Below are 18,300 nucleotides of genomic sequence, written 5' to 3'. Positions count from 1 at the left end.
CTATTTAAAGGCAAAGAAACAGTTGCCAAGTAGGGGACTTTTTAAAAGGGTTATATCAAGAGTCTAGAGCAGCATTTTCCCGTTAGGGTGAAGGAAAGACATTCCAAGTTCAGAGAACCATGGTTGGTCAGGAATATTAAGGAAGAGTACAGTGCCCTTTGGCAACAGGGTATGAATGAATCCTTCAATGAATATAAAAGGTTTAAGACCAGGCATAAGAGTGCAAAACTTTATATCAGATGGCATTAGCTACTGGCAAAGTTCCAGAAGACGGGAAGGTGGCTCAAGCTGTTCAAGAAGGGTAGCAAGGACAGATCAGGGAACCTGACATCAGTTGTAGGGAAGTTAAGAGAGGGAATTTTAGGGACAAGATCACCATCATTTGGATGGCTAAGACCTGATTATGAATAGCCAGCATGGTTTTGTGTGTTGGAGGTCACGTCTGATGTATCCTTTGGAGTTTTGGAAGAGGTAACTAGCAGGATAAATGTAGGCAGGGCAGTGGATGTTGTCTTAAGTAGACTTTAATAAGGCCTTTGACAAGGCCTCACAGTGGCAGGCTGAGCTGGAAGGTTAGCTTGCATGAGATTTAGGAAGAAATAGCCAGGTGGATTCATATTTCGCTCAATGAAAGGAAGCAGGAGTGATGATTGAAGGTCAATTGTTCAACTGAAGGCTTGTGACTAGTGAGGTGCCCTCGGGGTCAGTGCTGGGACCTCTTATTAATTATTTACGTAAATGATTTGAATATGAATATACATGGCATGAACAGCAAGCTTGCTGATGATATTAAATTAGGGGGCTTGTTGATAGTGAGGCAGGTTACAGTCACTTGCAAAGAGACCTTGATCAGTTAAGGAGATGGACTGAGGAATGACAAATAGATTTCAACTTAGTGAAGTGTAAGTGATGCATTTTGGACATTCAAACCACAGCAGGATCAATAGTGTGAATGGCAGTGCACTGACCAGTGTAGTGGAACAGACGGACAAATGCAGTTGTCTGACAGTTCAAAGTTCCAAGTAAATTTATCATCAAGATACATTTACGTAACTATATACTAGCCTGAGATTCATTTTCTTACAGGTATTCACAATAAAATAAATAAATATAATAGAATGAATGAAAAACTACACTCAAAGACTGACAAACAACCAATGTGTAAAAGAAGAGAAATGTGCAATTGCAGTAAGTAACTAACACTGAGAACATGAGTTGTAGAGTCCCTGAAAGTGAGTCCATAGGTTGTGGAATCAGTTCAGTGTGGAGGTGAGTGAAGTTACCCACACTGGTTCAGGAGCCTGATGCTTGAAGAGTGAAAGTGTCACAAAAGGAGACGGTGGTGGAAAGGGTGTTTAGCATGCTGGTCTTCATTAGTCAGGGCATCAAGTTTAGGAATAGGGACATTATGTTGCAGTTATACAAGTTGTTGGCAAGGCTGCACTTGGAATACTGTGTATAGTTTTGGTCACCCTGTTATAGGAAAGAGGTTGTCAGGCTGGAGAGGGTGCAGCAAAGATTTGAGTATGCTATCTGGACAAGAGGGTCCAAGTTACAGTGAGAGATTGGTCATGCTGGATCTTCATTTCCTGCAACACAGGAGAATGAGGGATGACCACATGAAAGTTTATAAAATCATAACGGTTATGCGTAAGGTGGACAGTCATAGTCTTTTCCCCACGGTTGGGAAGTATACAGCTAGACAGCACAGATGCAAAATAAGAGAGGATAGATTTAAAAGAAACCTGAGATGTAACCTGAGAAGATAGCAAGTTCTTAGAATGAGCTGCCAGAGGAAATGTTCGAGCCAGATACAACTCTAACACACAAGAGGCATTTGGTTAGTTATATGAACGGGAGAGGTTTGGAGGATTAAGGAACAAATGTGGGCAATTGAAACTAGCAGGGAGGACGATCTGATCAGCAGTGACCAGATGAACCAAATGGCCTGTTTCTGTGCTGTATTACTCTGATTCTGACTTTATGACTTCAAATTATACTGTTTACATCATTTAGCTCTAGTGGATTCTGGAAGTACACTTTGCAATGGTAAAATAATAGATATTAGCAGAATGTATTACTAAAATTAAACAAAGAAAAGTAAAGAGAAAGATCAAACTGGAAGATTGGACTAGGCAATTTATTTCTCCACCCGGCATCACAGCGCAAACTGTAATCCAGAAGCCAAGCCACAGAAAAACCTGAACATGGCCTACATTTCTCCTTTCTTAGTTCAGTCAAATCAGTGTAAAGTTCCAAACCTAGTATTATGAGGGGTCTATATATTGTTTTTGAAAATGCTTAACAGTCAAATCATTACATTATTTTAGCTACTTTAAACATACACACTTTTTCTGTCCAAAACATTATAGTTTCTTTGGAATTTCTCCAACATTCTTTTCAAAGCCACTGTCATACTTCCTGTGTACACAAGCAAATCAAATGGAACTACGCTATACAACTCAAATCAATGGAAAGCTCCGCACAAAGACTGAAAAGCAACCAATGTGCAAAAGAAGAGAAACCAGAACATTTGGATCATGGTCAGCTCAGCTCTTTATTTAGACTATTTTGTCTTCATGTCAGAAAGTGGTAGCAGTGTTAGTCAGAGACTTCCAACTTCCACCCTGCCCTCAAATTTACTTGGTCCATTTCCAACACCTCCCTCCCCTTTTTCTGTCTCCATCTCTGGAGACAGTCTATCTATTGATATTTTTATAAAACCTCCGATTCTCACCGCTACCTGGACTATACATCTTCCAACCAATCACTTATAAAAAAAATACCAACCCCTTCTCTTAGTTTCTTCATCCCTGCCACATCTGCTCTCAGGATGAGGCTTTTCATTCCAGATATAATGAGATGTCCTCCTTCAAAGAAAGGGGCTTTCCTTCCTCCACCACCTCCACCTCTCACCCGTATCTCTTCCATTTTGTGCACCTCTGCCCTCACCTCATGCTTCCGCCGCCACACCAGGCTTCCTCCTGTCCTTACCTACCACCCCACAAGCCTCTGCATCTGCCTTCTCTAAAGGCATCCCACCATCAAGCACATCTTTCCCTCCCTCCACCCCCCCCCCCACTTTCCACTATCTGCAGGGATCACTTCATACACAATTCCCTTGTCCACTCATCCCTCCTCACTGATCTCCTCCTGGCATTTATCCCTGCAAGCTGAACAAGTGCCACACTTGCCCCTTGGCACCTCCTCCCTCACTACCATTCAGGGTCCCAAAAAGCTCTTCCAGGTGAGGTGACTCTTCTTTTGCGAGTCTGTTGGGGCCAACTACTGTATCTGGCGCTCCTGGTGTGGCCTCCTGTATATCGCTAAGACCCGATGCAGACTGGGAGACTGCTACGCTGAGCATCTACGCTCCATCCACTAGAAAAATGGGATCTCCCTGCCATTCCCATTCCGACATGTTAGTCCATCTCCTCCTCTACTGCCGTGATAAGGCCACACTCAGGTTGGAGGAGCAACACCTTATATTCCATCTGGATAGCCTCTAACCTGATAGCATGAGCATCGATTTCTCAAACTTCTGGTAACTGCTTTCCCACTTCACCATTCCTCATTCCGGTTTCCCTCTCTCACCTCATCTCCTCTCATAGTTTCACCTATCACTTACCACCTTGTACTTCTTTCTCCCCTCCTCCCACCTTCTTACTCTGACTTCACTTGTTCCTTCCAGTCCTGAATAAGGGTCTAGGCCTTAATGTCGACTGTTTACTCTTTTCCATAGATGTTGCCTGTCCTGCTGAGCTTCCCCCAGCATTTGGATTTCCAGCATCTGCAGATGTTCTATGTTAGTGTTAGCTACAGACTTGGTCAGTAAGCATATGAGGGTCTTATGATGTGAGCATTATTATAAGATACTGATTTCCTGTTTGACCTGTTGTCAACAGCAGGACTTGATAGTTGGCATGGGAGTGGAGGGAAATATTGACCCAAACAAGAGAAAATCTGCAGATCCTGGAAATCCAGGCAACACACTCAAATATTGCCCAAATTGCATAAGGGCAGCTGCTTTAAGTTTGCCTCTGTGCCACGGCTCAGCAGTGAAGTTCGCTCAAAGGTGGATAAGTGATCTTAACCAGATTAAGAGCCTTTTCAACCAAAGATTTCAAATCTGATTTGGTGCCCATCTCCTCGTGCAAAATTCTGCAAATGCCCCCTTAGAGTGTTGCGGTTGGTCAAGAACGAAAGAAAGGGTCTCAGGCTTGCATTGGCTGGATTTTAGTATTACACATGAACTGTGTATAGCAGTTGGTTTTATGGGAAGGTATGGAGGAATACCAATACACTTTCCATGTTATGAGAGTTAAGTAGCTACGAGCTCACAATATACTTCACAATAAATTTCCAGTTTTAGGTATCCTAGAATTAAAGTTGCTACCTGCAGCTCAAAAAGAGGGAAAGAAAATTAGAGGAATAGAGAGCGAATGCAAACACCACCTCTCAAAAAAGAACAATGCTCTGGAAGTTTAACAGGCAGAAGACAGAAATTATCTGAGGAAGTCCAAGCACTCACATATCGTAATGTAAGTGGAAAATTACGGGCTGTCTATGAAAGCTCAGTGCAACTAGACAGTCAGCCATATGTTTCATGTTGCCCATAACTCCGTGCTCCCAGTGTTTTATCACTACCTCTGAGCAGCGGCTGTAGCAGCAGCATCCATAGCAAAGTGTCGCATTGCTCTTTCTTCCAAATACTTTTGTTCCCACTTGGTCATGTCAGCCTCCAGGGCCAGGATTCGTTCCTCCTTTTCCCGTAATGACTCCATCAGTGCCGGCGTATCGTACTCAGGAACGTTGGCCATCACGGGCCCACCATGTCGCTGCAACATTAAATAAAAGATTGGACTTTAAAATCAATCTGATTCCAAAAGTATCTGATTACTCAATTCCAGACATTTCTGATACAGCTGAAGGGTTCCTGCATCTGGCACCAATTTTTCCGCTCTGTACAGTGATCATAAATATAGTCTGGCAAAATCAAGAGAAGTAATTTTGCCAATTAATCAATTATAATGCCTAACGCATGCTACTTTTACTTCTGCTTTTTAAAATCTCTATTTAAGGCATGAATGATCATACTGCTGTGGAAACACAAGAAGGTTGATCATTGTCAGACTCCAGAAAAATCACCACTAACTTCCTATCTTTGATTACTTCATAGCCTGAATTACAATCCCACTTCTCTCATTACTATTCCATACTTATCATGCTGTACAGGTACAAGAGAAATACAATAGCAGCAAATGCAATGACATGCAAATAATATTAGCTGGCAAGAAATGGAGAACCAAAAGTGCTATGACAATGAAGCTTGATATCATCTGATTTTGTTGTTTATTTAGAAAGAATCTTTTTCTATTATGTGTTGTTTGGTTATCTTTGAATAAATTACTTTTGCTTTATTCCATAACTTCTGATGAGTCTGGACACAAGGAGAAGCTTTGGTTGAAATGAGCAGTTAGCAGAAGACCAGATCTATCATCTAACTATTGTTGACAGCAGAAGCAAAATTACTCATCGATTTTTATCATGAAAAGTAACTGATATACTCCCATCTTTATTAAACAAAATTCCACACATTGAAGTCAGATGAGGCCGGGATTAAAAACTAGATGCAAGATCAACTGGGTTAAGGATTATAGTGGCGGAGTCAATTATTAACAAACATGGCATAACATTACACAGAAAGTAAATCAGGGTTCAGGACCAATTACGTGGAGGAAGACATGAAGTACAAGAGGGTACAGAAAAAATTTAAAGTCATAGTTGTTAACATGTATAACCAATAGACATGAACAATGGTTCTTGGAATTTTGTGTATTCAGTGAATTCTGTAGCAATATCTTCAAATGTTAATTTGTTTTGGGCTAGATGTGTGAGTGTAAGATAATCTAGATCACAATGTGTTCCTCCAGTGGCAAAATATTATACAAGTGTTCATGATTTCATAAAAATAACATTTCATTTTGATATGCAAGATTATTTTTAGCTGTAGAAACAGACTTTGATCTAAATAAGCTATGGTAATTTTCAGCAGCAAATTAAATTTACAAATTTAAATAAATAAACAAACATAGGCCTAGATTTTGTATTTTCACTGTCAAGATGTAAAACTAGACATCAATTTAACAGGAGTTTAACACAAATACCCAATACCTCCTTTACAATTTTTGCTAACAGAATCAAACAGAAACATTTGAATTGATACAGATTTAAAGTACATCCTTACAGACTTGCTATAAATTCTTGTTTTGTTGCATGAACTGTGAGTTTTTAAATAAAATATTACACTTTACCTCCTTGCCAATAAACACTCTTTTACTGAGAAAAATGACTGCATCTGGCTCACCGACTATCAACGCCCCCCCCATGAACTAAATAAATACATCTGACATTCATAAAATTCCAATACAAATCTGTCAACCTGCCCCTGCTATACCTCACTGCTCTCTGCTAACAGACTCATGGACCACTTCCCAACCTTTGGAGTCAATGCTCACCAAAGTTAGAATGATGAAATTCACAAATAGGCGCCTTTAAACCAACTAAGTCAAATACAAAAGTCATGGTTTTCTCAGGATATTCGTTTAATTCCATTTATTTCAATGGATCCCCTGGAGTTGGTGCGAGGTTTAAAGGCTGTTAAATCTCACCAAGTTGCTGTTCCAATGAAGTCCAGGGGTAACACACTGGCTCTGCATAGTGACCGTCAGTGGTACGGATGGTAAAGTGGAAAAGGTCTATGCCAACCTAAGCCAATGCTAGCCCTGGACTTGAGGCCTACCACACTGAAAGGTAGGTAGTCCTGGCAGAAGTAAAGGAACCCAGGTAGAAACTATGATCTATCATAAATAATAAAAGGTACATTTGGTTTTGCTCCTAAGTTTAAGCATTAATTTTGTCTTCACATTTTCTATCTGCTCCATTTAGAGTACCTCCTGTATTCTAAAAATCACCCAAATATACCACAAAGCATATAGATTCTGTTTTAATGAACAGAAAATTCTCCAACTGACAGTTAATTAATCAAGGAAAAGTGACAATTTAAACGCCTATTAAACTTAAATAATTATTAACATGCCTATCTTTGTCGTGTCTATAATTCAATGCTTTTGCTTTTGATCCAACAATGCAGTGGAGTTCCTTCTGAGACAAATACAGTAGGATGAGTGAAAGCAGCAGTACCTGTTGCACTCGAAGAGATTCCAGCTCTCTCTCCAGCCGCGTGCGCAGCCTTCGTTCCATCTGTTCCCGCTTTTCACATGCAGCTTGCAGCTGTGCCAAGGCCTGTTGCAGCCTTTCCACCCTCTCCACGTACATCTGTTTCTTCCTCAACTGTCAAGAATACAATTTTTCAGCACCATCTTTCCATCTCTGACAACATCTACAAATTCTCAAACATTGTGAACAATAAGCAAACCTCACAATGTGCATTTCTGTATTTCCTTACTCAATATCCAAGAATTAACTCCCAAGGATAAATATTCATCCCTGCTGACCTAAGCTCTGTTTGATCTATTTGCACGACATGGTAAGTTAGCCCTGTGTATAGAACTTCCAAAACAAAGTTTGATTTTAGTCCAATTAAATTTCAAAAACAGCTTAACTTGCTGAAGGTATTTGATCATGCATTCAGTGTATATGACCAAGTTTTAATTTCGATCTCTAGTACTAAGGTCAATCTGAAGTGCACAAATATGGAGTTTATTTCAGTATTCAGGAAACTAGGTAAAAATGTTCAGATGTTGAAACACTGAAAAGATATACAATACAGAAGTAGTATTTCAGTTTATTTGACTTGTGGATAATGCTCAAAGCATCAGATGAGGCAGAAATTTTCTCTTCTCACACTGGCTCATGAGAATCTGATACACTTTAAGACAGTGATTATGCAAAAATAAAGCTGTCTTCAAAGGAATACACTTAATAAAAGCAAATTAGTATGTAGCCGAGGAAGGGTTCTCATATTGCTGCCTAAACATACTCAATTCCACTTGGCTTGTGATGGTGTTTTCTCTGGCTGGAAATACAGGAGCCAATGGTCACGGTCTTGAAATGAAGGGATAATCATTCAGAATGGAGATAAGAAATCTTTCTCCCCAAGGACTAGTGAACCTTTATAATTCTGTATCCAAGTGGGTTGTGGATGCTCACTAACTGAGTGCATTCTAGACAGAGTTTTAATATTAGAAGAATGGGGTGTTAATACAGGAAAGCAGTACTAAGGTCAAAGATGAACAATAATTCTATAAATCGCTGAACAAGCACGTGGGACTGAATTGTTGACTGCAGCTTTCTATGTGAAGAGATGTTTGTCACTGCAGGCACTTACAGAAAAGGCTGGTTAAAAAAAGGTACTTTTATGAATGTGCAGTTGCAGTAGCAGGATCCACGTTAAAATCATGGACAACTGACAGTCACTTCTGAATCTCTTCCTGACTGGTGCCTTGTCCCATTTGACTCTCCCACTTTACATCTTTTCTCTTTGTACCCCTTTCCCGTTTGTTTTGCCTCTCTTGTTTGAACACTCACCCAAGAACTGCTGCTGCCCACAGGGAGCTCTAAATTTCAAAGCCTTGATTCAAAAGATTAAAATTTCAATATTTAACTGTTAAGAAGAACATCAAATATAGTGAGGCAAGGAGTCGAAGGAAATTTTTAGCAACACACACAAAAGGAACTCTGGGAGTCCAGCAGCATCTATGGAGGGGAATAACAGGGTCGATGTTTTAGGTTGAGGGCCTTCATCAGGACTAGAAAGAAAAGGGTAGAAGCCAAAGTAAGAAGGTGGGGATAGGGGAAGTTTTTACATTGTTTACTGGGAGCCCTAAAATATTAGAATTTCCCTTGCTAACTAAAGAGGCACTTTATAAAATAAAAGCATTTCAGCTGCTATCCTAATCCAGTGTATAGTATATTCCATTTTTATTCCATAGAAGTCTTAAAATATTAATTAAAAATTGGATACTTAGCTTCATTTGTTAACTTTGTGAATTCACCAATGACTATCTGCTCAACCTGCTTGAAGACATAACAACTGGGTGCAAGGACTTCCTTGGAACTTATGCCTGGCATTGACTGGTATCCAGAAGGGAGAATCTTGTGCCACAGAGTTCACTAGATCTTTGTGGAAAGCTTTAGTGAATACCAGCCGGAAGTGTAATTACAGTGTGGGAGCAGTGAATCACCAAATACACACTGATAAACTATGTATATGCAATTTCACAGACTCTCAGTTTCTTATAAAATTACGAGAAACACTAATTATTTCATTTCATTACATTTGCAAAGTATGGCATATTAAGCTGAACTTCCAATACTAGAATATCCTCTGATTCTATGACAGATGCAGTCAGCCCAGTGCAAATTCAAATCTGGCATACGAGGAGTTAATAAATACACCTGATGCTCCATCAACCAAATATATTGTGCACAGGCCTATTTATTCTATAGGTTTTCTTGATTCAGAACTTATTGTTTACTTATTGTTTCAAAACACATCACAGAGCTTAACATAATTTTAAGTTACCCAAGACATAAAATGCTCCCTTCAGAAACTACAACCTTGGAAGAATTAAAACATTGCATTCTCCATGTGGCAGAACATGGTAGAAACAGCAAGGAACAAACCAGATAATACAGCCTTTGAAGAGTTTCATCAACAACATATCCTAACATATTTTATTTACTTCGTTAAACACAGATTTTTACTCAGTTACTTTTTGTCCCCATACTGCAAATTAGCCTTTGTCTGAAGATGCTTTTGCTATGTCAGGGCACTTGCCTAGAGTCCTGAACACAGTGGTTTTGCATCCATTAAGTTATGAACCCTCATAAAAGTTCTCAGTTATTTTTCTTGAGGGTGAGTGTTTTGAAGCCTTGGCATAATTTGACAGATCAGCAGAACCTTGATGAATAGAGACAATCAGTCATTTCCAGCTGCTTATGCCATTTTGCCAAAATTTCCACCAAGAACCCCATAATGTTAAGGAATACAGTTTAGGAGAAGGTCCATGAAACTTAGAGCACTGACACAGTGGCTTGGACAGATTTTCAGGTGGATGATAAGAATTAGCATTTAGCACGCATGAACAAGGGGCCAATTGGGCACAGCCTTTAAAGTGTGATAAAGCTCCTAGGTAACATTTCAAAATATTTAGAATCATAAACAGAAACAAGATCAGAACCAGGTTTATTATCACTGATATATGTCATTAGATTCATTGTTTTGTGGCAGCAGTACCATGCAAGATATAAGACACAAGAAATTATTGTGTTATAATAAATAAGTAATGCAGAAGAGTAGTGAAGTAGTGTTCACGGACTGCTCAGAAATATAATAGCAGTGGCAAAGAAGTTGTCCCCAAAACACTGGGTGTGTACCCTCTTATGTTTGTTCTTTAATGAATTCAAATTTGCATGAGTAAAAACACTAGAACTATTTTAATTACAGATTGGATTCAGCTCAACCATATTTTACTCCGGAACTCAGCCCACCAAGAATGTGTCTATGTCCCAAACACTAGTGTCACTTCCTGATCCGGGTGAAGCACCCACATTGCACACTTGGAACTGAAGTTCTTTATTATGTATGGACATAATAACACATCTTCCCCCTTTAATGAAAACAAACACAGTAGTATGTCCCTATAAACCTGTAAAACACAATAATGCTTTCCCACAAAGATATTTACATTAGCTTTAATTGTAATAAGCAAATACAGTCCCTTATTCACTCAGCAGCTCTCAATCAGTCTCCAAGATGGCTTGATGAATCTTTATGGTCTGCTATTTGTCTCCACAGTTGTATTGCTTTCACTTGCTGCGTAAATACTAGTGTCTTTTTGAGAATTTTGAACAAGTTTATTTCTCACATCTGCTGGCCACTTTGCTGTACTGACAGGTGACGTGTCACAATTATGGGTTGGAGCTTGTGGTCATAGATCCCTACGGTTCCTTCTCAAAGGTGTTCCTCGCTTCACCTGGATCTGGTAGGAATGTGAAGCAACTTCTTCTTGCACATATCCTTGTACGGACCATGCACTGGAATGGTCATCTCAGATTCGCACTTGATCTCCAGGTTTCGGATTGGTAAGCTTTTCACAGTCCTGTAATGATACTGTTTCAGTTTGTCTTTCTCTTTCTCCTTAAACAATTTGACTTGTAGGGGGTCCTTTAGGTGTCAACAGGTTTTTGTGCACTGGAAGGTTAGTGTGTATGTGTCGACCCATCAGCATTTAGGTTGGTGACAGGCCATTCTGCAGTGACACACATCTGTAAATCATCAGACATTTGAGGTAGTGCCTTTGTCCATTTTGCACCTTTTTCATGAGGCCCTTCACTACCTTGACCAACCTCTCTGCTAGGCCATTAGATTTGGGTGATGTGGGCTTGAAGTTGTATGTCAAACCACTGCCCCTCCCCCCCCAATCATTAGCCAAGGACTCATTCACAGCTAGAACATTGTTGACCATTGTCTGATACCACTTCTCATGGAGCACCATGCCTCGCAAACACAGTTTTCAGGAAGGTGATGACCGCTTTGCTGGATGTTGATTGCAGTGTTACAAACTCCGGGTAATTGGAAAATGACTCTGTTGTAACATTGTGACCCTTCCCATTACACTCAAACAAACGCATTTCAAATTTGAATGTCAACTTGTCTAGTACAGGTTGTAGTGTAAGCTGTTCTGCTTGCTGCTTTGGTCTGTAGGAAAGACATACCTCGCATGAAGCAGTGGTCTGGCTGATGTCTTGGTTCATTCTTGGCCAGTACATCACTTCATAAACGCTCATTTACATTTCTCCTCACCCAGATGCCCTTCATTATCTTCTGGAGCATTTCCTTATGTCGTGACACTGGAATCAGAAACCTGTTCCCTCTGAAGACCATATCTTCCACTACCGACGGTTTGGCTCTACATGTACAATACTCCAGAATACGCATTGGGCAATTGTTCTTTGTTGCTGGCCATCCTTTCTGTATTGTCCTTTAGAGTACTTTCATCCGTCCCTGCTGCTGTCCTAATCTTCTCTTCTATCAGGAGATACTGAAATGCAGGTGTCAATCATGTCAACATAGGTCTGTATATCTACATGAATCCCTTGGACATTCTTTTCTTTCTTGTTGACTGCTGAAGACAATACATCAGCAGCAAATATATTTATATTCCTGGTATGTAAATCACATTCATGTCATATTTCAGCAGCCTAATCAACATGCACTGTAACCTCATGGGACAGTCATTCAGTGGTTTGGACATAACAGAGTCCAGTGGTTTATGGTCTATTTCCACTTTGAAAGCTTGTCCATTGATATACTGATGAAACCTTTCGCATGCATACATGCTTGTGAGATGCTCTTTCTCTATCTGTGCATAGTTGGTTTCTTCACTTGTTAAAGCCCTTGATGCATAGGTCACAGGTTGCCACGTGTCAGCATCCTGCTGCAGTAGTACTGCTCCAAGGCTGTACTGGGATGCATCAGCCAGGATCTTAGTATACCTTTCTGGATCATAAAACTTCAGCACAGGCTCTTCAGTGAGGATTCATTTCAGCCTCTGGAAACATTCTTCCTGCTCATGAGACCAAATTCATTCATTTCGCTGCTGAAGGAGCGACCCAAGTGGTGCTGACACAGTTGACAGTCGAGGGATGAGCTTAACCAGGTAAGTCACCATCCCCAGGACGTCTCAATGGCTGGCAAATTTCTTGGGCCAGGCTTCACTACCTCTTCCAATATGACATCTCCTATAAACACCAAACTCATATTTCTCTTTATTTAATTTCTAATTTATATTAAGTGGCACGTCAAGCATCTGTCTCAGTCATGCATTATGTTCATCTTTGGTGGACCCCAAATGATGATATCATCCACCTTGAGCTCGACACCAAGTATGCCCTCAAAGACCATGTAGATCTTTTTATGGCAGACTTCTAGTGCGGACAGGATTCCAAACAGTAACTGAAGGAAGCGTTATCTTCCCTCTGGTGTGTTAAAAATACAAAATCTCGAACTTGCCTCATCAACCTTTATCTGCCAAAACCCTGGATAATGTGTTGAGTTTGCTAAACCACTTGATGCCTGCAAACCAGGACATGATTTCCTCCCACGTTGGCAGCTTAAAGTACTCTCTCTTGATGGCTTTAGTGACATCTCTTGGGTGTAGACATATCCGCAATGCTGCATTTTCCTTTTGCACAATGACCAGTGAGCTCACGAAATCTGTTGGTACTTCAATTTTCTGTATGACATTTATACATTCTATTTGTGACACCACTTCGGACTTCATGTTATGTTTGTTCTTTAACTGGTATGTTCTCTCCAGTATAGTCTGCCATTGTTAATTAAATGATAAATCTTGCTCCTTACTTTGAGTCTTGTAATCCTCCATGGATAACTGATTTACCTGGGCTCTGGTGTCAAGCTTGAATAGAATTACTGTTTCATTCACAGTTACCATTTCATCAGCACTGGCAGTCTATAGAGAATCTACAAAGACTTCCTCCATTTCCTCAACAAACTTGTGCTTTTTCTCTTGGTAACCTCAGCTTTGCAGAACCTTGCAGAATGATTCTTCTTACCATAATTATTACAGGACTTTCCATAAGCAGGACACAGCTTTAGGATGTGTCTACCTCCACATTTGCTACATTTACTGTTTGAGCCTACCTCTTTACTAGGCTGTTGCTTTGGGAAGTGCTTTGTGCTCTGCTCCCATTTTCACAGCATGCACTGTTGTTTCTGCTCTATGTAGCTCCTTAGCTTGTGCTTGTGTGGTCTCCGCTGCCCTACACATATTCACTGCCTTTTCTAGCATCAAATCTTCTTCACGGTGCAAGCCTTCTCTGAACACAATACCTGGTATTCCACAAACTATTTTGCCCCTTACTAGTGAGTCTCTCAAATCTCCAAACTCACAGGACTTACTCAGCGTGTGAAGCTTAGTTTAGTATTGATCAAAGTTAGCACCTTGTTTCTGGTCACAGGAGAAGAACATGTACCTCTCAAACGTAACGTTTTTAATTGGGACAAAATACTCCTCCAACTTTGTCACTGGAGTGTTCAAGGCTATCTCATCAACTTGAAAGCTGTTATAGATGTCTAAAGCATCTTCACCAATTACGTGTAGAAAGATAGATGCTTTCAATTTATCCTCCGTGTCTCTGGCTGTACTCACTGCTAAATACATATTGAATCGCTGTTTGAAGCATTTCCAGTTACCAGCTATATTTCCAGTAATCTTGCATAGCTGTGGGAGGACTCAGATTATCCACTGAGGGGTTTTTTAGGCTCTTACCTCAATTTCTTGGTGAATTTCGAGATGGCGTGCTCTCTTCCCAGCAGCTTCTCTCCATCAGAACCTAGCGTCCATTTCTTAGTCACTCGTGGTACTCAGTTATGTTTCATATTTCGGCCTCACGCTGACTTCTGACACCATGTTACGTTCGTTCTTTAAACAAATCTAAATTTGTGCCATTAAGAATGCTATAACTATTTTACTTAAAGATTTACAGAATGGTTCCAGCTTGACCACATTTTACTCCGACACTCCAGCATGCCAAGTATGTCCTGATCACCAACGCCACTTTTGGTTCCGGGTGAACCACCTACATTGCACACCGGGAACTGAAGTTCTTTATCATGCACACACAAAATAACTCAAACCCTCTGGCTCCTGTATTTCCTCCCTGATGGAAGTAATGAGAGGAAAGAATTTCCTGGATAGTGAGGGTCTTTAACGATCAATGGCGCCTTCTTAAGGCACTGCCTTTTGAAGATATCCTTGATGTGAGGAGGCTAGTGCCCTCGATGGAGGTGACTGAGTCGACAACCCTCTGCAGCTCTTTTCAGTCCTCTGCATAGCAGCTACCATAGTAGCCAGTCATGCAACAAGCCAGAATACTCTCCACCATATAGCTGCAGAAACTTGCTAAAGTCTTTGGTGATATATAAATTCTCTTCATACTAATGAAGTATAGCCACTGGCGTAACTTTTACATGATTGGATCAACATTATGGGCCCAGGATAGATTCTCTGTGATGTTACTGCCCAGGAAGCTGAAGTTGCTCACCCCTTTCTACTGGTGACCGTGCAATGAGGACTGCTGTGAGTTCTCCTGAAGCCCACAGTCAACTCCATGGTCTTGCTAATGTTGAGTGCAAGGTTGTGGTTGCAACACCATTCAACCAGCTGATTCCTTTACGCCTCCCCATTGTCATGTGAGATTCTGCCAACAACAGTCCTATCATTAGCAAATTTATAGATGGTATTTGTGCTGTGCCTAGCCAGGTATCATGAGTATAGAGAAAGTAGAGCAGTGAGCTAAGCACAAATCCTTGAGGTGCACCCATGTTGATTGTCAGCGAGCAGGCGTTATTACCAATCTGCACTGATTGTGGTCTCCCCATGAGGAAGTCAATGAACCAGTTACAGAGAGAGGTATAGCGACCCAGGTTTTGAAGCTTGTTGATTAGTAATGATTAGACTATAATCAATAAACAGCAGCCTGCCTGTTGTCCAGGTGGTCCAAGGCCAAGTGAACAGCCGTAAAAGGAACACAGAAAATATTTCTAAAATGTATATATGACAATAATTTCATGCAAGCATGCTCTGCTTTGTACTTTACATGTGGAGTCATTTCCAAGGTGACTGACACTAACTTCAAAGGAAAATTTCCAATGGGCTTTTTAACGTTCCCAAGTTAAACTACTGGATTAAAAAGTTAGGATGATGGCAAGTGCTCTCACTTAAAGCACTATCTGTATTTCAGGGAAAAGCAGAGGGGCTTGGGAGGTTCTGGCAAGCAGTTAAGCTGGCAATGGTCAACTTGCTTTGATCTGTACTTTTTACCCCTTGCTAAGGAAGTTCTTTGATTTATAACTGGGCTACTTGTTAAAAGACTATGAAGTTAGGATGGTAAGAACAGCTATATTTTGTAAACAGGATATGGTGGCAAAAGTTTAAATTGTCTCAACTTAGTTCCCAGTAGGACTGATCAAAACACAGCATTTTGCACCACTAAATTTGAAATGGTTGCCTCATCCAGAGACACCACAAGGTTTAGAATGAGCTCAGTCCTGGCACAGCCTCAAGAGGAGGCACAGCAAGTATTTCAAAGACAACCTCAAGGCAAGCATGAAGTAATGTAGTGATAAAGTAATTCAATTATTGGAAGCTCACTCAGCACTGCTCTAGATGGACTAAGAATATGCTACAAGCAGCCAGCACTTTGAAACCACACAATGGCAACAGGAAATGGAAAATTGGGAAAGGCAGAAACATTGTGGCACCTCCAGTGTGAAGCCAAGCCCCTGTCCATCCCACACCTTTGGGTTGCCGTAGACTAGGATACTGCCAGATTGAACTATTCCCATAAAATATTCCTTACTACACAATCACAAGCTATCTGAGATGTAAAATGAATCGTACTCTTGTGTCAAAACTCTCTGGATGTTGAAATTAATATGAATTCAGATTATAGTTTGGTTCTGTGCTTCGTGTGAAAAATGAAAATGTTTAAATTCTTACACAATCTTTATACACCTTAATGGACATGCAGAAACACATCTTTAAAAAAAGGGATTGCCTTTGAAAATATTTTAACCATACATTTCAACTGTGTTCAATCTCTGATGCCCGAGGGAAAAGTAAATGGGCTTTCCAAAAGTTGCTATGTAGTGAACTTCAGCTTTATTTTCTGTAAGGAATGACTTAAGCAAAAATGGACACAAAGGAGCATCAGCTAAGATAATTAACATACATTGACAAAGAACCAGGAATACGGATAATTGAAATTTAACGTTTTTGTGTTCAGTTTTGTTTTGATACACCATTTTCACAGCGCTAAATTAATCTGTAAAAGTAGCAAATCTGTTTGACCTACTGTATACCAAATACCAACTGTGTTGAATCTGGCTGTCACCAAGGTGCACAATCAAATCAAACTAAATGATACTCAACATTGTGATTATCAGCTCACCTCCTCCTCCAATCTGACCACCTTGGCCTGGGCATTGTTCAGTGCCTGTTCCAAGATTTCAATATGTTTTCTCTGATCCTCATTGGTTGAATGCACTGTGGCTAGTTCCATTTCCAGCTTTTCCTTCTCTTTCAAATACTCCTTGTCTACATTAAAAATGGAGAACAAGGTTAGCTCCGTGAAGCAGGTTTTCTGTTAGCTGGAATCAAGCCAGACAGACTCAAGCAGAAAGGAAAGCTAGTCATTTAACGTAGCTCATATTTCTCATTTGAAAATCTTTGCAGTTAAAGCTATATTCAATGAATTAGATGGTAGACATTTAATATTTAGAGGCACTTGATTTTGTTTGTATCAGCAACCAAATAGGAAAAAAAATTACCAAGAATTTTTAAGAAAGCAAAATGCATTTAGTCTGTAAAAGTAATTCTTGAATCCTTAGTGCCAAAGAAAATCCATATGCTGTTATGTTTGTAATTTCCAATGATGGATGTTCACATATATTATGGAATTAGGGCTAATAATGGATGGGGAAAACACTAATTAATGGGAACAATTAAGCTGGTGAAATTCATTGTTGCTCACTTTTCTTATTATTCCAAATGGATTATTGGTTTGCCTGTATTGAGTAATCAAAATAAAAAAATCTGCACGATAACCTGCATCTCTCAGAAACAGATCAAAGCTTCACCTACAACTAATCTCTTTAAAATGCAATGATTAATGCTGTTTAGGTAAATGCAGCAACAGGTTTAAGGATAAGTACCATTTAACTTGAGCAACAAAAAGAAATTAGAAATTCTTAGCATGCTATGCAGCACCTGTGTAAAAAGAAGCAGCGTCAAAATTTCATTTCAGTAACATTTCATAAGAAAATTCAGGTCACTGAGCTAAAGCACTACACCCCTTCTTCTCCCCACAGATACTGCCTAATTTCCTCAGCACCTCAGCATTTTCTGTTCTATTTCAGATTTCCAGTATTCATTTTATAACTTAAATAATTATACTGCTTCTTCTTATAAATAATAGTGCAAATTGTGCCACGTTTGGCTAGTTGGGGGTGAGCCACGTAATTGGGCCAAAATGTGCTGGTTTTGATGTGTCCCAACGAACCAGAATCCACTGTACATCCGTGCTGACTCCTGCCAATTCTATTTTTTTTTTTCTAAAGACCATTTTACAACTTCCTTGGCAATATGTTCTGGCATTTCTCATGTGACTGATGCCAAGTTAACTGGTGGGTATGTATATGCGTGCGCGCGCGTGTGTGTATGTGTATGTGTGTGTATATATATATATATA

The 18,300-nt window shown here is 40.0% G+C and overlaps 1 protein-coding gene across 3 annotated transcripts in view; it reads right to left on the bottom strand.

The window, feature by feature from the left end:
• The window catches only part of amotl1 (angiomotin like 1), a 97,923-nt gene that overhangs the window by 10,036 nt on the left and 69,587 nt on the right, over positions 1-18,300 (bottom strand). For all 3 annotated transcript variants that reach the window (XM_072263405.1, XM_072263403.1, XM_072263404.1), the window contains exons 7-9: positions 17,002-17,147; positions 7,204-7,353; positions 4,648-4,838 (exon numbers count right to left, since the gene is read on the bottom strand). In XM_072263405.1, the coding sequence (XP_072119506.1) occupies positions 4,648-4,838; positions 7,204-7,353; positions 17,002-17,147 (487 nt within the window). The remainder of the gene's footprint in view (positions 1-4,647; positions 4,839-7,203; positions 7,354-17,001; positions 17,148-18,300) is intronic.

Source organism: Mobula birostris, chromosome 7 (assembly GCF_030028105.1).
Source record: "Mobula birostris isolate sMobBir1 chromosome 7, sMobBir1.hap1, whole genome shotgun sequence".
Lineage (NCBI taxonomy): Eukaryota > Metazoa > Chordata > Chondrichthyes > Myliobatiformes > Myliobatidae > Mobula > Mobula birostris.
Note: the sequence above shows the minus strand (reverse complement) of the source record. Positions and strands in the feature narration are given on the sequence as shown.